A 22,788-nucleotide genomic window follows, 5' to 3' on the forward strand; every position below is an offset into this window, starting at 1 on the left:
TGGCCATTTGTTTATTTTTGCCCTACGTTTTACCACACACACCAGCCCATGCACACACAGCCCACCGGTTCTGAGTATTTGTTGGTGGTGTTAATACCGTGTCTGATTTAATTGTGTGGCGTCTTTTAATTTGTTTTTTGTAGGTTCTTCACGGGTTAGAAAGGATGCACCTTAAAGAGCACACAAATTACATTTTCAGAAGTATTTAATGTCCGAATTTTGGGTTACACACATGTAAGTTCTCCGGATATGAAATGTACAGAGAAACCCTGGAGTTTATTTGTTAGACTTCAGTGAAGCTTTTGACATTATCCACCATAATCTGCTGCTGGAAAAACTCATGTGTTATGGCTTTACATCCCCTGCAGGGCCGGATTAAGAAATCATAGGCCCCGAGGCTTTGGTTGTTTTATAACCTCCCCCCCATAACGTTTGCCATAATAACGTTTGCCATGTGGCATAAACTACAGTTTATGCCACACAGAGGTGTTTTAGGATTTCCACACATGAGGAACATTTTTTAGCCGGGTCCGGAAAACATAAGTCTGAAAAATGCAGTTTCATGCAATTCAATGTCATTTACATAACAGAAGAAATTAGCTGAATCTTTTTTAATACCACACAAATGACTGAAATGAGTGGCTACTCTGACTGACAAACTGAGAACAATCTGGTCTTGAATTCAAACAAACAATTACATTTTTTTTATTTAGCTAGGCAAGTCAGTTAAGAACAAATTCTTATTTACAATGATGGCCTACACCGGCCAAACCCGGATGACACTGGGCCAATTGTGCGCCACCCTATGGCACTCCCAATCACAGCCGGTTGTGATACAGCCTGGATTCAAACCAGGGTGTCTGTAGTGACGCCTCTAGCACTGAGATGCAGTGCCTTAGACCGCTGCGCCACTCGGTATACCCCAGGCCAATGAAGCAACACACAAATTGTACAGTATTAGGAGGAAATATATAGTTGGACCGTAGAGTGAAGGAAAAGCAGCCAACAAGTGCTCAGCATATGTGGGAACTCCTTCAAGACTGTTGGAAAAGCATTCCAGGTAAAGCTGTTTGAGAGAATGCCAAGAGTGTGCAAAGCTGTCATCAAGGCAAAGGTGGCTACTTTGAAGAATGTCAAATATAAAATATATTTTGATTTGTTTAACACTTTTTTGGATACTGCATGATTCCATATGTGTTATTTCATATTGTTGATGTCTTCCCTATTATTCTACAATGTAGAAAATAGTAAAATAAAGAAAAACCCTTGAATGAGTAGGTGTGTCCAAACTTTTGACTGGTACTTATATGGGTCAAAGACAAGACGTGTAAATTTGGTGTCCGAAGGCCATTCATTTAACATAAAAAGATAAATGTATAAATATAATATTAAATTCACTCAACTCTTACCCTTCTTTTGACCCAGAAATATTTGTGTTGCAAACTGTTAAATTAAGGGAGTTATTGAGCTTTAAAGTGTCAAAATGTCCTTCAGTGTAACTGTCCGGGTTAAAATTCTAATGACAAAAGTGTTTTTAAAATATAGAAATTCATCCTAAAAATATAAATGAACACCTATGGCATAATTGTGTTAGTGTTTGCAACAACATATGGAATAATGAGCGACATACTGTATCTAAAAAATATTTAAAAACTTGAATATCTTTTGTCAAGACTTTTGGCCTTCATCAATTTCATTCAGTATAACAAAGGTAAGACCCATTGAAGACCCTCTATCAATGTGATGAGGTGACTAAATCTCTCTGAAATATTTTATGATTTCACCTTTTCACCCTCTAGTAACCTTTGTACCTTTGTAACCTTTGTTTTTCTGGGTAGTTATGTTTCTGCCATTCTAAGCATGGATATATAACATTGTGATTATTTTTAAACACTTAGTTATACTGAATTACATTTTACTAGGGTACATTCATATGAATCACAATAAAAATGAATTATTAGCTTTATTCTTGAATATAACTAAGACAAGGCCATTGGTGACACTCCAATGAACATTAAAAAAAAGCCTTTAAGGGAATTGTAACTGCTGTTTTATTTTTTTGCTACTTTGAAAACTGCAACTTCTCACCTGCCTTGAGAGGGGGGACTAAGACTTCAAGCAGGAGTTCTAAGGCCTACGCCAATCTATCCTCACAGCTGCTCACCAGCTTCTCATCAGCTCCTCACCAAGCAGAACTTGTCAGTTAGAGCCCAAGATTGGGTCTGCCAACACCAGGACGACGAAGGCTCGACGCAGCAGGGACTTCAACTCCAGAGCAGGATCCTCAAGCAGTGATGAGGCCAGCCCCAGCACCAGGAGACCAGTCCAGCAGTGCTGACTTCCACCCTCCAACATTCCTGAGTAAGGAGCCGAAGATGCCTTCCTACCAGAAGAGGGAGGACATTGAAAACTACCTGCTGAGGTTTGAGCGAATGGCCAAGATGTGGCGGTGGCCGGAGGTAGAGTGGGCCTACAGGCTTGTCCCATTGCTCACGGGCAAGGCCTTAGAGGCGTACACAGCAATGGATGAGGCGTTGTCCAACGTCTACAAGGACTTGAAGGAAGCGCTGCTAGTGGAGTTCAACATCTCCTTGGAGACCTACCGTCAACGCTTCAGAGCTGCATCGACGTCATCGGGTGAGTCAATGTGTCCCTTACGTAAATCCAAGCTCTCAGGTTACTGTTATGTGCCCAGAGAGGGGGATGGTGTTCAGCATAGGCAGAGTGGGGAAGGGTCAGTCTTGGTACCTGTAAAAGTGAATAGTAAAAGTCTTACTGCAATGATTGACACCGGCAGTTCCCTGTCGTTGATCAGAAAATGTAATGTACCTGTTAATGGCATTGATTACGGTCACCAGACACTGATCCAATGTGTCCACGGTGACCAGTCGCAGCAGCCCACAGCTGAGCTCACAGTTGAGATTCAGGATCAGAAATACCTCCTCAAAGTTGGGGTAATGTAGACGTTACCTTTTGAGATGATTTTGGGGAGGAATGTACCTATACTCCCTGATCTGTTGGGAAGTGTAGGAGGTCAGCTATTTGAGCAGTCAGTTTGCCAGTCTGATGTTCCTGTGCCATGCTCAGTTGTCATTCGTGCCCAGGCCAAAGCTGGTTTACAACCTCTGCCTGACTTGTGTGATAGTCTGTGCGAGGGGGGGAACCAAAGGGCCCAGAAAGTCACGACGCCAGAGGTGTCTTGAGAAGTATGTGGGGGTACCTGTTGCTGATTTGTCTGGGTTCGAGGTGCAATGGAATGTTCCACAAAATGTTGCTACACTTCAGAAGTCTGATGCAACCTTGAAACTTTTGTTTGGCTGTTCCCTGCCTTGTCAATCTTCATGTGTGGGGATTTACACAGTAGACAACCACATACTCTACCTTGAGTCAGAAGCAGATAACAGGAAGTTAGGGGTGCTGTTTAGTTGTAGACCACTTGTTCTCAACCTTGCACATACAGTTCCATGGGCAGGCCATCTAAGGCAACTTAAGACTTACCTCAGGCTCCCGTTTCTTTTGGCCCTCCATGTATACTGATGTGCAAACATACTGCAAAACATGCCCCACATGCCAGAAAACCAGTGCTGTCTGTAGGTCTGACCGGGCTCCTCTGTTCACTGCCAGTGATCTCTACCCCATTCAAGAGAATGGCAATGGACATTGTTGGACCCTTGGAGAAGAGTAGAGCAGGTTACGAGTACATACTGGTGATCTGTGACTATGCCACCCGGTTCCCGGAAGCCTTCCCACTCTGTTCCATAACCACTCCAAAAATAATCAGTGCTCTTGTTCAGCTCTTCTCTCGTGTAGGAATCCCAGATGAAATCCTGATGGATCAAGGGACAAACTTCACCTCACGACTGATGGTTCAACTCATTAAAGGCTTGAGGACCACTCCCTACCATCCCCAAACAGTTGGGCTCGTAGAGATGTTCAATCAAATGCTCAAGAACATGCTGAGGAAGTTTGTGGCCGACACTGGTAAAGACTGGGATAACTGGTTACCCTTTCTGCTTTTTGCTTACAGGGAGGTGCCACAGGTGGCGACAGGTTTCTCACCATTCCAACTCCTTATGGTTGGCCAGTGCAGGGACCACTGGACCTGCTGAAGAAGTGCTGGGAGGGTCCCCCAGTAGGTACCTCGTGAACGCGCATCTCAGTCTCACTGTCCCCAGGCTGACCACTCACAAACTCTGCTGCTGTTCTTTGCCCAGAGACAGCAGACACCCCATTCCACTTTCTGGCGGCTTTAGAGAGCCAATGGGAGCCTTAGAAAGTGTCACGTTACAGCACAGATGCTGTATTTTTGATAGAGATGCAACAGAAGGACAACAAATTGTCAGACAGGGCACTTCCTGTATGGAATCTTCTCAGGTTTTGGCCTGCCATATGAGTTATGTTATACTCACAGACACCATTCAAACAGTTTAAGAAACTGTAGAGTGTTTTCTATCCAAATCTACGTCCTCCAGATTCAAGACAGGCTGTAGCGGTACAAAGAGGAAGCAAACCTTCAGCAGGCCCAGAAGAGAGGGTATGACCAGCATGATCGCCACAGAGTTGGAGCCAGGACAGAAAGTCCTGCTCCTCCTTCCCTCGTCTACCAGCAAGCTCCTGGCGCAGTGGCAAGGGCCATACCTAATTAGGAGGAAGATGGGCCCGGTGTCCTACGAGGTGCTGGACCTGGACAAGGGTAAGGAGCAGCCATTCTCAGATGACTTACTCGAGAGAATAGGTAGAGCTCATTACATCACCACATTGAATCTCCGCAAAGGGTACTGGCAGGTGCCCCTGGATGAACAGTCCAAGGCCTACACTGCCTTCCGGACACCGATGGCCCTGTTCCAGTTCAAGGTTATGCCGTTTGGCCATAATGGTGCCCCTGTGACTTGCCAGAGACTGATGGACAAGGTCCTCCAGGACTGTGACGATTGCTGTGCTGCCTACTTGGACGACGTGGTGATCTACAGCCAGTCCTGGGAGGAGCACATACAGCGTCTTAGCAGAGTCCTGGGGAAGATCCTTGATGCGGGCCTCCGCTTAACTTCTATGGGCAAGCGTTCCACCCTAGTCAACAGCCAGTGGAATCGCGTGGCGCGAAATACAAATACCTCAAAAATGCTAGAACTTCAATTTCTCAAACATATGACTATTTTACACCATTTTAAAGACAGGAGAGTACCCTGCCAAAAATAATCACACAGCCATTTTCAAAGCAAGCATATATGTCACAAAAAACAAAACCACAGTTAAATGCAGCACTAACCTTTGATGATCTTCATCAGATGACACTCCTAGGACATTATGTTATACAATACATGCATGTTTTGTTCAATCAAGTTCATATTTATATCAAAAACCAGGTTTTTACATTAGCATGTGATGTTCAGAACTAGCATACCCACCGAACACTTCCGGTGAATTTACTAAATTACTCATGATAAACGTTCACAAATTACATAACAATTCTTTTAAGAATTATCGATACAGAACTCCTTTATGCAATCGCGGTGTCAGCTTTTAAAATAGCTTTTCGGCGAAAGCACATTTTGCAATATTCTGAGTACATAGCTCGGACATCGCGGCTAGCTATTTTGACACCCACCAAGTTTGGGACTCACTAAACTCAGAATTACTATTAGAAAAATTGGATTACCTTTGCTATTCTTCGTCAGAATGCACTCCCGGGACTTCTACTTCAACAACAAATGTTGTTTTGGTTCCAAATAATCCATAGTTATATTCAAATAGCTCCGTTTTGTTCGTGCGTTCAGGTCACTATCCGAAGGGTGACGCGCGAGCGCATTTCGTGACAAAAAAATTCAAAATATTCCATTACCGTACTTAGAAGCATGTCAAACGCTGTCTAAAATCAATTTTTATGCTATTTTTCTCATGAAATAGCAATAATATTCCAACCGGGCAACGTTGTATTCATTCAAAGGCTAAAATATATCTTTTTTTAATTCTCGTGAACGCGCATCTCAGTCTCAATGTCCCCAGGCTGACCACTCACAAACTCTGCTGCTGTTCTTTGCCCAGAGACCGCAGACACCCCATTCCACTTTCTGACGGCTTTAGAGAGCCAATGGGAGCCTTAGAAAGTGTCACATTACAGCACAGATGCTGTATTTTTGATAGAGATGCAACAGAAGGACAACAAATTGTCAGACAGGGCACTTCCTGTATGGAATCTTCTCAGGTTTTGGCCTGCCATATGAGTTATGTTATACTCACAGACACCATTCAAACAGTTTAAGAAACTTTAGAGTGTTTTCTATCCAAATCTACTAATTATATGCATATTCTCATTTCTGGGCAAGAGTAGTAACCAGTTTAAATCGGGTACATTTTTTATCCTTATGTGAAGGCTTGAAGTTCCTGGGTGACTGGTAGTCAACCTAGTACAAGTGAGGTGTAGCCGGAAGGACGTGAGGGTTTTTATCTAATCATTAAGTTGGAGAACTATTTTGTAGTGAGTGACACCCTGGGGGTGTCAAAAGGGGGACTCTTAAAATTTCCCTGAAATTTCTTATTGGAGTATGTTCACACCCCAAGGGGTGTGAAAAGGGGGATTGTTAGGGTTTAACCAACTATTTGTTAGCATAACCTATATAAAATAACAGAGAAGCTATGCCACATTATTAAGTATATAAACTATAGATAATTGAATACTGCTATATGTTAGAGTAAGTGGCTCATGTGATGGTGGGTCATGTGGACAGAATGCTGATGCTTTAAAACAGGGTTTTGCAAGAGCTTTTTGCTGAACAACAGCAATAACAAGATAATGGTTGCAATGTAGGGGCTTTAGAGAACTGTGCATTGTGTAACAAGGTGTAGGCAGCTGACTTAGTGATAGGAGGTTGTGAAACACATCACAAGGGGAGCATGTGAGGAACAGGTAGAGTGGAGAAACAACAGTATAAGTAAATCACTGGAAATTGGGTGGTTGCTGACTCTTGAGTATACACTAAGAAGATAAGATCCAACGCCAGGCAACATGTGATGCGTCAAGAGGTTGGGACCAACCTGCACGCCAACGATAGGCTGGAGTAAGTCTAAACCACACCCAGTCTCTACTCTGACAGGCCCAGCAAGGAGTGGGAACTACGTCTGTCAAGAAGTATTTAAAGAAGAACTTGTGATGACATTTCAGTTCTCTGTCTGCCCTGCGTGGTGTTTCAGTGAGCCCGTATATACGAACCACATATATTTACCATACACGTGTTTGCATTAATTAAAGTACAAACAAATCAGAAGTTACTATGTGCTGACTATTTTGTTCTGATACCAGAATCGAATTGACGCAACTTTAACACTTGGGAGCAATTTCCAAATGCTTGATGGTACCACGTTCATCTGTACAAACAATAGTACGCAAAGATAAACACCATGGGACCACGCAGCCATCATATTGCTCAGGAAGGAGACTCGTTCTGTCTCCTAGAGATGGACGTACTTTGGTGCGAAAAGTGCAAATCAATCCCAGAACAACGGCAAAGGACCTTGTGAAGATGCTGGAGGAAACAGGTACAGTATCTATAAGTATCTATATCCACAGTAAAACAAGTCCTATATCAACATAGCCTGAAAGGCCGCTCAGCAAGGAAGAAGGCACTGCTCCAAAACTGCCATAAAAAAGCCAGATTACGGTTTGCAACTGCACATGGGGACAAAGATCATGCTTTTTGGAGAAATGTCCTCTAGTCTGATGAAACAAAAATAGAACTGTTTGGCCATAATGACCATTGTTATGTTTGGAGGAAAAAGGGGGATCCAAAGAACACCATCCCGACCGTGGAGCACGGGGGTGGCAGCATCATGATGTGGGGGTGCTTTGCTGCAGGAGGGACTGGTGCACTTCACAAAATATATGGCATCATGAGGAAGGGAAACTATATAGATATATTGAAGCAACATCTCAAGACATCAGTCAGAAAGTTAAAGCTTGGTCGCAAATGGGTCTTCCAAATGGACAAGCATACTTCCAAAGTTGTGGCAAAATGGCTTAAGGACAACAAAGTCAAAGTATTGGAGTGGCCATCACAAAGCCCTGACCTAAATCCCATAGAAATTTTGTGGGAAGAACTGAAAAAGCATGGGCGAGCAAGGAGGCCTACAAACCTGACTGTTACACCAGCTCTGTCAGGAGGAATGGGCCAAAATTCACCCGACTTATTGTGGGAAGCTTATGGAAGGCTACCCAAAACGTTTGACCCAAGTTAAACAATTTAAAGGCAATGCTACCAAATACTAATTGAGTGTATGTAAACTTCTGACCCACTGGGAATGTGATAAAAGAAATAAAAGCTGAAATAAATCATTCTCTCTACTATTATTGACATTTCACGTTCTTAAAATAAAGTGGTGATCCTAACTGACCTAAGACAGGGATTTTTTACTAGGACTAAATGTCAGGAATTGTGAAAAACTGAGTTTAAATGTATTTGGCATATAAGGTGTATGTAAACTTCTGACTTCAACTGTATGTATGTACGTACGTACGCACGCACGCACGCACACACACACACACACACACACACACACACACAATCTTAATCCATTCCTTACTTAGATTTACGTGTATTTTGGGTATATGTTGTGAAACTTAGATATTACTTGTTAGATATTACTGCACTGTCGGAGATAGAAGCACAAGCATTTCGCTACACCCGCAATAACATCTGCTAAACACGTACGTGACCAATACATTTGATTTGTATATATTTAATTTATTATATATTTTTTGTAAAACAGCTATCTTCTAAATGTATTTATTTTTTACTTCCTCTTGGGCCACCACAGGCCTGGGCCAAGGGCTTCAGCACCAGTAAGACCCTGCATTAATCCAGACCTGATTCCCTGTTATCCTTTGCCTTTTTTTCTACAACAACCGAGAAACGCAGGGCAAGATCAACTAAGAAATGATTGTGTAATGTTGTGTAATGTGAGCACCCACATCCTGGGGTTGAGGATGGACAGAATAAAAGATTTGGGACAAAGAAGTATGGAAATGTGAGCACATCCAAGTTGCTAAGATTTTAGAAGTTGTATAGTGTGTGCCCAGCAAAAAGGCCTTTGCAGACTGCACGTCACAGATTGTCTTTTACGATTATCACGTCACACTGTGTGATGTTACCAAATTAAAATCTTGATGTCAACCTGAACGAATTGTACGGTTTGCTTAAATTCTTTCGTCACATTCTGCGATTTGCTTGAGAGGCTATGTCAGCCGACATAGGCTATGTCAACTGCAGCGGAAATAGTTTTTCTTGCACAGCATGTAAATGTTTAAATCAAACTAATTTGCCAATGTCCCTCTTTGTGGCACTTGACCATATTATGGTCAAGTTACACAAGCTGGCCCTTAAATGTACACAGAGAGCTAACATCAATGACATGCATGTCAATCTCTCCTGGCTCAACATAGAAGAGAGATTGACTGCATCACTACTTGTCTGTGAGAGGTATTGACATGTTGAAAGCACCTAGCTGTCTGTTCAAACAACTAGCATACAGCTGACACCCAAGCTTACTCCACAAGGCATGCCACCAGGGGTTTCTTCACAGTCCCCAAGTACAGAACTGACTTGGAAAATGCACAGTACTACACAGAGCCATGACTACATGGAACTCTATTCAACATCAAGTAACTCATACAAGCAGTAAAATCAGATTTAGAAAACATAAGTACACCTTATGAAACAATGCAGACTGAAGAGACACACACACAGGCACACAAACGCAAGCACACACACTACACACGTGTATGTATGGTGGTATTATAAATGTTGTATTGTAGATATGTAATGGTGTAATATGTACTGTTATTTGATTTTTTACTTAATTTGTTTGGACCCCAGGAAGAGTTGCTGCTGCCTTGGCATCAGCTAATGGGAATACTTAATAAATACAATACAAATTTAAGAGAAACTTATTTCTGACAAGATGCTCTTCTCAAGTGACAATTTCCACAACTTCTAATAGAATAAGCCATTGACAAAGAACGCTTTCAAAATATTTTAGTTAATGGAATTGATGTAATGAATACTATGTGCAACCATTTGTAATATATACCAGCCTTGGACAGTGAAGTCAAAATTTGAATTTTTGCTCTATTCCAGCAATTTAGATTTCAGATCAATTATCCTAATGGGCTAATTGAGGCAAACTTACAACACCTACTTTTTTGCCAATGGTTACACAATTTTACTAATTGAAATACATAAGAGGTAGGTCACTTTTATAGCTTGATAAATCTACCTGAACGTGCTACCTATGCAATAGATCAGATGTATCAATATCAACCATTTGCATTAAAGGTAGGTCATTTTTATAGGATGAGTGGGCTACTGATGAAATGTTGCAACACCTATCTCAAAATGATGTAATTTATTTACCAGGTTGTGTATCTAATAGCTGTGTAATGTTGCTATGGGCTATGTATTGATGGGGAAAAACACATGCATGCTTAAATTCTGGACAGAATGTGCAGTTTATTTCAATCACCGAAATCAAAACATGGCCTAGCAAATATAATGCTGACGAATGTTGTTGAGGATCCAACATAGGTTACACGTCTTTGTTTTCTTGCAGTCACCGTCTTTGGCCCGCTTTTCGCTAAATTGACGACAAATACATTTGGGAAAAACAGCGACCAAGACGCTCAATCTTAAACGACACGAGGCTTGTATTATGAATGAAATAAAACCTAAGTTGTTGTGAAATTAATGTTGCTGCCTGTCCACATTGATAGCATCAGCTACTGGAGGTCCGTGTTCCTTTCTCGTGCCAGATATCTCCCAACTCCATCACCATTCTTCCGCGGCCCGGTTAGTATCCTCGTCTGCGACAGCGCAGTCCAGGCGTTGAATACCGGGAAGAGCCAAGTCTCTTTGATTCAATTTATCAAGAAATGATGAGAGGAGGCGTTTATTTAAGTGGTCTGTAAGGGTCCTTTCTTCTTCAACATTTGTATCGGATTCTTCTACTGCCTCAGGCCTTGGGGTTTGTGGTGGTAAGGCCCCCGACTCGTTGGACGACAAGCCGTTCGAATATTCCTCCTCCCCGGACTCTTGGCCTCGCTTACTCCCGGTATCTGTGGCTGATTCCGACTCCATTCGTAGAGAATTCAAGCTCGTTTGCAACGCAGTATTTTCCAGCTCTTTTAATCTTTTGCTGTGTGTAGTGCCTGCGTTGGAGCATGCATGACTAGCTTCATTTTCAGACAACTCAACTTCGTTGTCGAGAGCTTCTTCAGCTGGCTCCATAATGCTTCATGTGACGTCATTAAAATAGATTCGTCTGCTCCTCCAATTTTTACTGTTTAAATTTTATATTTCTCTGTGTAGTGAGAAGGCTTGTTTGTGTTGAAAATAAATAGGGTTTATTTTTTAGATTCATTCTAATAATATCAACAAGCTGGTAGGAAACTGGTGGAAAAAGCAAGTCCTTTTACTTTTGCTTGGAAACCATAACAATACTATATATAAAACTAGAATTTATTAGAACACAAAGTGTGTAAATCCAATAAACAAGTCAATCAAACAGATTGGGTTAGTTTGGGACGTCACTTAAACGAGCCATTTTTTTATTAACAAATATCAACAAAAAAAGAGGATTAGTCACATGCAAACAAGCATACATAAACTATTTACATTGCCAGGAATCCTAAACAAACAAATCATATTTATTAATAATACAAGTTTTAATTGCCTTTTTGTTTTTCATTTTAGTTAAAGTGGTGCCATATTGTTTACACTCATTTATAAAGTGAAAAAAGTTAGGTTTTGAATAAGACCATTTGCATTTGTGAATATGAAATGTACCTAGTATTATTAGCAGTTGAATTAAATATACATCTGTATCTATGTCATAATTTCGGAAATAAATCATTACATCAACACCATTAAATAGTACAACCGGTCCTATTCTTTTGTAACACAATTCTGTATGTCAATCCAAAACATTCTACTATAAATACAGGCAAAAAAACAAATGCAAAATGGTCTCCTCCATTCCACAGAAATCACATTTTATAGTCAATATTCAGCTTGAATCTTTCTAAAACATGTTTCAAAGGATAAATTCTATGTAACATTTTAAATGAAACTATCTTTACCTTGTTACTGATACAATATTTGTTAGCAATTTTCCATGCTTTCCCCCATTGTATATTACCATAGATATTTGACCAAAATAATATTGCTGAGGGAATTGTAGTATCACAAACAATATTCCTAATCTGTTTATTACTACATTTATCTCTTAAACAAGCAATTTCGTTCAGCACGTCATCACGGTGCGTCGCCACGAAAGGGTTATTTCGTAGCTCAATGGTCTGACACTCAGATGCCTCTTTCGAAACGACATCTGTCTCTCAGGTACAGCCCTTCTCCTTTCACACTTGTATTTATTTTTACATTGGTTAAGAGATTCAATTGGCACGGAGACACTGAAGTCTTGGCTAGCTAATTTGCTCATAACAGGCTGGTTAGCTAGCTAGCAGTAACTTGCTAATTTATACAGCCATCGTTATGGAAGCTGGAAACTAGCTAGGTTGCAAGACATTTTATGTGTGGTTAGTGGTAATATGTTGGGTAAATACATAACTCATATGACTAAAGTATCTTGCTAGGTAGTTAACGTTTGTCGAATGTTTTGTATGCTTGCTACTAACGTTATCTTGCAGGTTGATAGAGTTAAGCTACATGGTTGAAATGTATAACTTCTAATGTAATGTTACTTGTATCACCGGGCTGGACAATAGAACGAGTAAAAATTCACCCAAGGCATAAGAACGTTGGCTAAACTGGAACACTAGCGCGAGCCCATAGCAAATGAATGGAATCGAACGTTCGCAGAGCCTGTTTTGACTGGGGTGATGTTTAGAATTCAATTTCGCCCAAATGGCACAAAATGTATCCCTTTTTATTATACCACTACAATCTTTTCGTCGGACGAAACTGGAAAAAAACTACGTGTAGAAAGTAAACATTCGTGCCTCGATGGTGTCGACTGTTGCTTATGTCTGCGTAATGAGATAGTAAGGAACAAATAAACTTTTTTTTTCTGGTCTAGCAATCGATGACAAACGAGCTCGCTGCCCAGACTAACATAATTACAAAGAGGAGATTCTCCCGATTTAAAATGGTGCCCGACATGAAAAAAATCTAAATATACACTGAGATATTTGGCGAAATAGACCGGTATGCCTCTCCATAGGAAAACAATGGGGGGAGCTCAGCTTTCCATGGCAAAAGGTATTTTGAGGGCTAGCATTTGATGACAACCGAGCTTGCTTCCCAGGTTTACGTAATTAGAAAGAGGAGATTCACATGATTAAAATGGCGTCCAACTTGAAAAAAATCAAAATACACACATTGCGAGATATTTGGCGAAATGGACAGACATGACTATATTTCCCCCTTAGGAAACGATGGGAAGACCGCAGAGTTCCAATATCATTTTTGTTTACATTTTAACTATAAACAACGTGAGCAGGTATCATTGCCAACAATAGCGAAGGTTGCATTGTGACGTAGAACAATAAGCTGGGAATAGAACGTTCGGAAGGCGAGTTGGTGCCACAGTGCCCAATAGAACTAATAGGAGCTGGCAGGGTGAACAATGCACTAAAATAAGGCCTGTTTTTTCGCGATCACTTCAAAACACCGAGGTAAAGACAGTTTCAAGTTGGATATTCGCGCTTTCAAACCTCAATAGCTTTCAAACCACTTGACCCACAGACTCCAAATAAGTGTCATGATGTTGGAAAAATTGCGCACAACATTGCACAGGTCATATTTTTACGATGTGGACATTAATTTGCTTTCCAAAGCTAATACACATGTGGAAATGTGAGCAGCCTTTTGTATTCCTATTTAAATTAGTTAGGGAGCGTAAATAAAGTACAAACTTTTTTTTACATTCGAACTTCAATAGCTCCTTGGTCATGTGACCTACTTGACTCAAACAAGGTTCAGAATGTCCACTGACTACCCTTCTATATTGCACACTCTTGTTTGTGTACTGTAAAATCATGCGGTGCAACGTACATTTTTCATCATTTCAAATTGCAATAGCCCCTTGGTCATGTCCATTACACACCTAAGAAGCGTGCAGTGGATATACACCCATATTGCATAACCTCTAGTCATGCATTGTTAACACTCGTAAGCCTAAGTTCCATTGCTATCGGGAAACCTGGCCCTTGTCAGATTGCTAGCTATCTGAATGGGCTGGCATCCTCAGTTGCGCAGTGCCCGGTTTCCCAAAAGCATCTATAGGGATTTACAGACAGTACGTTTTTGGCTGTTTTATGCCACGATTTTGCCATCGCAGGCAACATTTCCAAGAAGGTGGTCAAATTCTTAGGTCGGACATCTTGGCTCGTTCAGTGTGACAGGGTCTAGGTCTGCCATTTTATTTTTTTATAGTACCGCAACCTGCAGTCATAATCTCCGACAAAGGTCTAGCAGTGTACGATTTTTTTGTTGTTGTTGCCTTTATTGTGTAGTCTGGCTGGTGTTATGAGCCGATCCTAGTGACTGACCAATAGGAACACGACTGGCACCAAGATTTAAATGTTTAGTCTACATGCTGTGCAAGAAGAACAATTTCCATCATAATGACACATCTGAAATCAGGCTACCTGATGGGGATTTTGCGCATTTATCAAAATCCCAATCAAAATAAACGTTCTACCACTGCGACCATGTTATTTCAGGGAAGCCTAATTGATTCTGAGTTCAGACATATGAAGTTTGTATGTGAGAACTATTTCTAAGATACATAATTTGTTTTTCCGAACTCACTTTTTAATTTTAATTGTCACACGCTTCATAAACAACAGATGTACACTAACAGTGAAATGTGTACTTACAGGCCCTTCCCAACAATGCAGTGTAACACAAGGAATAAATACACAATGATCAATGATAGCTTGGCTATATACATGGGGTACCAGTGCCGAGTCGATGTGCAGGGGAACAAGGAAATTGAGGCAGATATGTACATATAGGTAGGGATAAAGTGACTAGGCAACAGGATAGATAAGACAGTAGCAGCACTGTGTGGCGATTGTGTGTATGTGTTTGGGTAGCGTCCAGTGTGTGTGCATAGTTAAATCGAGTTGGTGCAAAAAGGGCCGATGCCGATAACCCAATAGCTACTCGGACTAACTATTTAGCAGTCTTATAGCTTGGGTGTAGAACCTGTTCAGGAGCCTTTTGGTCCCAGACTTAGCGTGGTATAAAGGTCCTGGGTGGCAGGGAGTTCAACCCCAGTGATGTACTGGGCCGTAGGCACTACCCTCTGTATCGCCTTAGTCGGATGCCGAGCAGTTGCCAAACCAAGCGGTGACGAAGCCAGTCAAGATGCTCTCAATGGTGCAGCTGTATAATTTTTTGGATCTAAGGGACCATGGCAAATCTTTTCAGCCTACTGAGGGGGAAGAAGCATTGTCATGACCTCTTCACGACTGTGTTGGTGTGTTTGGACCATGATAAGTCCTTAGCGATGTGGACACTGAGGAACTTGAAGCTCTCGACCCGCTCCATTACAGCCCCGTCGATGTGAATGAGGGCATATTCGTCTCTCCGTTTCTTGTAGTCCACGATAAGCTCCTTTGTCGACCCTTACTACCCGGCCCATCAGGAAGTCCAGGATCCAGTTGAGGGAGATGTTCATTCATTCCCAGGGAGCTTAGATTGGAGGGCATTATGGTGTTGAACGTTGAGATGTAGTCTATGAACAGCATTCTCACCTAGGTGTTCCTTTTGTCCAGGTGGGAAAGGGCAGTGTGGAGTGCAATAGAGATTGTCATCTGTGGATCTGTTAGGGTGGTATGGAATTGGACTGAGTCCAGGGTTTCTGGGATGATGGTGTTGATGTGAGCCATGACCAGTCTTTAAAGCATTTCATGGCTACAGATGGGAGTGCTACAGTGTGGTAGTTGTTTAGACAAGTTACCTTGGCGTTCTTGGGCACAGGGACAATGGTGGTCTGCTTGAAACATGTAGGTATTACAGACTGTGTCAGGGAGAGGTTGAAAATGTCAGTGAGACACTGAGTACTCGGCCTGGTAATCTGTCTGGTCCTGCGGCCTTGTGAATGTGAACCTGTTTAAAGGTTTTACTCACATCGGCTACGGCGAGCGTGATCACAGTCGTCCGGAACGGCTGGTGCTCTCACGAATGGTTTTGTGTTGCATGCCTCAACGCGAGCATAGAAGGCATTTAGCTTGTGTCCACTGGGAAGCTCTCGGCTGGGTTTCCCTTTGTAATATGTGATAGTTTACAAGCCCTGCCACATCCGACGAGCATCCTGTATTGTCGCTTTGCCTGTTTAATGGTTTGTCTGAGGCCGTAGCCGGATTTCTTTATAAGCGTCTGGATTAGTGTCCTGCTCCATGAAAGTGGAAGCTCTAGCCTTTAGCTCAGTGCGGATGTTGCCTGTAATCCATGGCTTCTGGTTGGGATTTGTACCTACTGTCACTGCGGGGATGAGTTTGTCAATGCTCTTATTAATGAAGCCGGTGACTGATGTGTCCCGTGTGGCTCAGTTGGTAGAGTATGGTGTTTGCAACGCCAGGGTTGTGGGTTCGATTCCCACGGGGGACCAGTACAGAAAAGAAAAAAAAAAAAGAAATGTATGCACTCGCTACTGTAAGTTGCTCTGGATAAGAGCGTCTGCTAAATGACTAAAATGTAAATGATGTGGTAAACTCCTCAATGCCATCGGATGAATCCCGGAACATATTCCAGTCTGTGCTAGCAAAACAGTCCTGTAGTTTAGCATTCGCTTCATCGGACCACTTCCGTATTGAGTGCGTCACAGATACTTCCTGTTTTTGTTTGTTAGAAAGAATCAGGAAGCTAGATTAATGTAAGATCTGCCAAATGGAGGGTGAGGGAGAGCTTTCTATGAATCTCTGTGGCGTAAAGGTGATCTAGAGTTTATTTTACTCTAGTTGCACAGGTGATATGCTGGTAGAAATTAGGCATTTTTTTCCCCCTTGCATTAAAATCACCGGCTGCTAGGGGCACCACCTGGATGAGCATTTTCTTGTTGGCTTATGGCCCCATACAGCTTGTTGAGTGCGGTCTAAGTGCCAACATCAGTTTGAGGCGGTAAATAGACAGCTACGAAAATATAGATGAAAACTCTTGGTAAATAGTAGGGTCTACAGTTTATCATGAGGTATTCTAACTCAGGCAAGCAGAACCTTGAGACTTCCTTAATATTTGGGATCGCATACCAGTCTTTGTTGACAAAGAGTCACACCCCATGAGCAGAGTGAGGCTTGCGCTGCTGTCACATGCGCAGATCAAATACACTGCTGCAATTGACGTAGCCTACATCGACTTAAGTAGCATCGCAAGTAGTACTGACTCAGATCTTTTTAAAACTTGTTCAGTCAAAATAACTGATTTTTCTACTAATTTTGTGCATTTAAGTAATACCCAGAACACGCAGGACCCCCTACCGGTGAGCGATGAACTGAAAATTAGAGTCATGATTCCACAAGCCTCTCGTTCACCATAAGGGTCATATTGGAGCTGTCATTTGTGACTGAGACTTGCAAACATGTGCTTTAAACAATGTACATTTGTTGATTGCTAGGCATACAAATAAGATTATTTCTTGATGCATTTGAAACTGTCTAGTTGTGGCCGCAACCGGACTAGATTGTGATCGACTCTCTGCGGAATGCATTGCTTGACTGCCGTGAGGGTGATGAGCACAATGTCGTTTGCGAACTGCAGCCCCCCCCCAATCGTTTTGTTCTCAAGTTTGAGATTGTTGAGCAGAGGCTGTGTGTCCATAACATTCGGTAATCAATTAATTGCATTCATTTTTGCACCATGTGATCAATTATGAGTTCTAAACATGTATTTCTCTTTATACTCATGATCTATTTCCCTGCACTCATATGACAGAGAGTTGTTAGTCTGAGCACATCTCTGGAGATACTGAGCTGGAGGAGTGTGTATTAGTCCTGCTGTAGGACTCATTGCAGCCAGCACTAGCAGGTCGAACGAACGATTAAAATGAACGAGTCTTTCAGAAAAACGAATCATAATTCTAGTCAGTATAAAGAGTAGTTAAAAAAATAAACAATAAATTGGTCGAACTGATCATCACTACTCGCAAGCCAATCGCAGAATGTGATGACAGAACTGAAGCAAATCGTACAATCTGGCCAGGTTGATATCAAGATTTTGATTAGGTAACATTACACAGTGTGACCTGATAATTGTAAAAGACTGACATAGTCTGCAAAGGCCTTAAAGGCTAATTTCATCGTTAGAATCGTACGGTTCTAATGATGAACTTCGCCTTAAGATGCTTTTGGTTTGTTTAGTCTGTTATCTTTGGTCCATGGCTCAATTAAATGGTGACTCGGTAAGTAAGCTTGCCACCTGGTTTGGTTTATGATAGAATGTCTAAATAATACTCTGTTTGTGTCAGCTGAAGAGTAGGCCTAGTCTTAGGAATGCCGAAGAAGTTCCAGGGTGAGAACTCCAAGGCGATGACTGCCAAGGCCCGCAAGGCAGAGGCCAAATCTGTGGAAGACTCCCGCAAGAAGAAGGAGCTGGAGGATGCTTTATGGCAGGAGAACGATAAACATGTCCTGAAGAAAGAACAGAGGAAGGTGACTTTTCTTGCTCTGTTTCTTATTCCCACACTGGGTCAAATAGTCTGCAGCACTATTCAATTGGGCTATATCACAATCCAATATCTGGCTATGTATGTACAGACCAGATGAATCTGCTAAGTAATTCCCTGATATGTTGAAGTGGGTCTTAGGCTTAAAATGTCTCCTCTCTGAACCTGCAGGATGACAAGGAGAAGAAGCGCCTTGAGGCCCTGGAGAGAAAGAAAGAGAACCAGCGGCTCTTGGATGAGGAGGCTGCAAAGATTAAGGGCAAGGCCAAGGAGGCGGCTGCTGTGGCGGCGTGCAAAGTGACCCGGGCCCAGATTGAGGAGACGCTGCGTATTGAGCAGGCGCTACAACAGCAGGAGCAACCCAAAGAGAAAGGCAATGACCTCACCATTATTCCTTTAAGCATTAACCAGGCTCTCTTTCCTCTCAGGGTTCTGTTGTATTCTTATATTCCCCCTCTCTTATGTTTGTGTCCACAGAGAAGAGTCAACTGGAGTCGCCCCTGGAGGAGAATGTGAATCGCATCATCCCTGAGGAAGGTGCAGTGGACGCTAGATCCATAGAGGATGCTATTGCTGTGCTCAGGTACAGAATACTGAAGAGGCATAACCTCTCAATGTTACCCCCTACAAAAGCAATGTTGAAATTACTGTAGAGAACTAGGGGAGCCTTTCCATCAGTGTACCATACGTTATCAACATAAAGTGGGTTTGGTGTGACCTTGTCACGAGAATTTCTATCCTAATGTTCTAACTGAACTATTTTATAACTATATCTGTATCCTGGAGGTTGTAATGTCTCAACTATACCCTGCTCATATTGCGAAATAGTAACACAATGGCCTAGTCTTAAAAGGTCTAGTCACACACATTATTGGATTGACTCTAACACATTTCATACAATTATATGGTTTCAGGGTGGAATACTTTAGTCATTATCTTAAACATACAAATTCTTCTATCAGACCTACAATGTAGACATATAACAAGTTATTTTTCATACTCCAGGCTATATAAAGCAGACATGACAGGTATCATTACAAGTATGGGGTTCCATAGAGAGCCAAGTTTCAGCCCTCTCCTCGTGTTTGTTTCTTTCCCAGCACGGCTGAAGAGCTCGACCGCCACCCTGAGCGCAGGGTGAAGGCAGCGTTCGCCACGTACGAGGAGCTGAACATGCCCCTCCTTAAAAAAGAGAACCCCAACATGCGGCTGTCACAGCTCAAGCAGCAACTGAAAAAGGAGTGGATGAAGTCGCCAGAGAACCCCCTGAACCAGCACTTTGCCAACTACAATACCAAGTGAACCAACTCCAGCAGCAGCTAACACAAAACTGTTACCTATGCACATTGGACCTTACAATGGAAGATGCCTCCAACCTAGAATTATTCCCCCATTATGAATACGTTGCTGGAAAAACTGCACTCACTCCCTAGGAAGGACCTCTGATGCAAGGAATCTCCTTGGGACTTCAGCTTGTTTCATTTAGAGGAAAAGCAAATTCCCCTCATGTTCCTGATGATTTTTCTGTTACTGTGAATTCCCACTTGTGAAGCATCTCAGCGGTTTATAGATTTTATTCCCATTCATCAGTTTTTGGCACTTAAATTGAAAACAGTGGGGGGGGTGACAGAAGTTTGAGATTAAAAGTAATTTATTTCAGTTCACAATACTAGCATCTAATTGTTTCTGAGGGTGAGACTACAGGTATGTCGCTCTGTATAAGAGCGTCTGCTAAATGACTAAAATGTAAAATGTGATCTGCACTCTTGCCTATAGTAACTGCCTCCTTTTAAAGGCCCAATGGTGCTGTTTTATACAAATATAACATTTCTGGGTTACAATTAAGTACCTTACTGTACTAGTTTTCATTACAATTGTAAATTATTTTCAGCAAAACTTTCTCAGACTTTTCCTGGGAGTTGTCTGTGGGGAGGGGAAAACTCAAAACTTGCTGTTTGGAACTCTTTGTTATTGGTCTAATTTACCGCCTGGTGATGACCCAGGCAAGTGGAAAATCCTGCCCATGCAAACCTGCTGATTTTTAGATGGTCTTGTGTATATTGTATTTTCAACCAGCAATTATCAGGAAATGACTTATGAAATGTTTTATACTTTTAGAGTGTTAGTTTCATCAGCTGTTGTACAATATGATACGAAACACACAAACTGAGTTGTCTGCACTGGGCCTTTAAATCTTAATGATAATAATGACCCACAAAATAAAATATCATGACCAGAGCCAGCTGTGGACTTATAAGAGCACTGCCTTGTTATAAACTGATATTTTCAGCACCATTGGAAATGACTACCCCTTTCCCTATGATAAAGTGTCTTGTTGCACCTGTTCCCCATCCTAACAGGGCCTTATTAGGTGTACCTAGGGTTGCAAAGGGTCGGAAACATTCTGGTAAATGTCTATGGGAAGTTACAGTAAGCCTGGGAATTTTGCTTAAATGCATCAAAAACGTTAGCTTATAACAGTGAACCTTTTTTTGTGGGATACACAAGGCAATTCTAGGTCTTGTGGCATATTTTGGTTGAACTATCCCCAATTCAATGGAATTGCAACCCTGCATGCACAGTGCATTCTTCCATCACATGTGCAGTGGATTCTCAAGTTCTTGCACACTAATGAGATGCTATTGAGCCCACACTACAACACTGTCTGAGCCAAGGACTACATGCTTTCTGGTAAGTTTTGATTACAAAACTGGGTGGGCTGAATATATTTGACAATTTTTTGTTAACTAGTAAATAGTAGCCTACAGCAAAGTGTGTTTAAATCATTTCTAACTTGTTAACAATTTCTGCTAGTTTTTGCTACCATGTGGGTTTTAGCTTGCTTGAGCGTGTTAACTGAGTGTCAATTCATCTGTTTCCATACATTTAATTTTAAAACATTTATTTTACAAAGGAGTTGTTTAATCTAATTGCTTAACTATTTATCTATACATGGAATTGTATTAGGTTTCCCCCACCCAAAATTCTAATCTTTACAGGAAAATGCCACGGGCACTATCTGATGTATGGAGACATTTCACTGCAGCTAATGTAGAAAGAAAAGCTGTGTACATTTGCAAATACTGTGCCAAATCATATGTGAAGAATGCAACAAAGATGCAGAATCATCTGGCCAAGTGCATAAAGTTCCCTCAGCGCTCACAACAAGCAAACTCTGACCAAAGTCCCTCTACTTCTATTCGAGGTGAAAATGATGAATCAGACACCTTATCGATAGCAACAGCTCATGGTCCTCCTGGAATCAAGTGTTTTTGACACAATGGAGGAACGTAGTCAGAAATGCTGATGAATGTCTTGCTCAAGCTGTGTATGCAACTGGTTCATCTCTGATGCTCACAAGCCATGTGTATTTGAAGAGATTTCTGAGTGTTCTTCGCCCAGCATACACCCCTCCAACCAGACAGGCTTTATCTACTCATTTGATGGATACAGAGTTCAAGTGAAGGTCAAGCAAATCATAGAGAAAGCAGATGGTATTGTAATCATCTCTGATGGGTGGTCGAATGTTCGTGGGCAAGGAATAATTAACTACATCTCCACCCCTCAACCAGTATTCTACAAGAGCACAGACACAAGGGACAACAGACACACCGGTCTCTACATTGCAGATGAGCTGAAGGCAGTCATCAATGACCTTGGACCACAGAAGGTATTTGCACTGGTGACAGACAATGCTGTGAACATGAATGCTGCTTGGTCTAAAATGGAAGAGTCCTACCCTCACATCACACCCATTGGCTGTGCTGCTCATGCATTGAATCTGCTCCTCAAGGACATCATGGCACTGAAAAGAATGGATACACTCTACAAGAGAGCCAAGGAAATGGTTAGGTATGTGAAGAGTCATCAAGTTATAGCAGCAATCTACCTCACCAAGTAAAGTGAGAAGAATAAGAGCACCACATTGAAGCTTCCCAGCAACACCCGTTGGGGTGGTGTTGTCATCATGTTTGACAGTCTCCTGGAGGGGAAGGAGTCTCTCCAAGAAATGGCCATATCAGTCTGCCATATTGGACAGCCCCATCAAGAGGATCCTCCTGGATGATGTATTTTGGGAGAGAGTGGTAAGCAGCCTGAAACCTATAGCAGTAG

General features: G+C 41.9%; 1 protein-coding gene across 1 annotated transcript; it reads left to right on the forward strand.

The window, feature by feature from the left end:
- The first annotated feature begins 12,281 nt into the window (after positions 1 to 12,281).
- Positions 12,282 to 20,965, forward strand: ccdc124 (coiled-coil domain containing 124). Its single transcript, XM_029695877.1, has 5 exons — positions 12,282 to 12,386; positions 18,478 to 18,661; positions 18,847 to 19,048; positions 19,153 to 19,258; positions 19,776 to 20,965. Exons 2-5 carry the CDS (start codon positions 18,503 to 18,505, stop codon positions 19,975 to 19,977), a joined length of 669 nt encoding a protein of 222 aa, XP_029551737.1. The 5' UTR covers positions 12,282 to 12,386; positions 18,478 to 18,502; the 3' UTR covers positions 19,978 to 20,965.
- Positions 20,966 to 22,788: the final 1,823 nt, after the last annotated feature.

Source organism: Salmo trutta, chromosome 17 (genome assembly GCF_901001165.1).
Source record: "Salmo trutta chromosome 17, fSalTru1.1, whole genome shotgun sequence".
NCBI lineage: Eukaryota > Metazoa > Chordata > Actinopteri > Salmoniformes > Salmonidae > Salmo > Salmo trutta.

Excerpts from the sequence above, each read along its gene's own strand:
- ccdc124 (XM_029695877.1), top strand. The coding sequence starts at position 18,503 with ATGCCGAAGAAGTTCCAGGGTGAGAACTCCAAGGCGATGACTGCCAAG. Across the intron at positions 19,049-19,152 it reads GGAGCAACCCAAAGAGAAAG|AGAAGAGTCAACTGGAGTCG; the intron begins GCAATGACCTCA and ends TTGTGTCCACAG. Across the intron at positions 19,259-19,775 it reads GATGCTATTGCTGTGCTCAG|CACGGCTGAAGAGCTCGACC; the intron begins GTACAGAATACT and ends TTTCTTTCCCAG.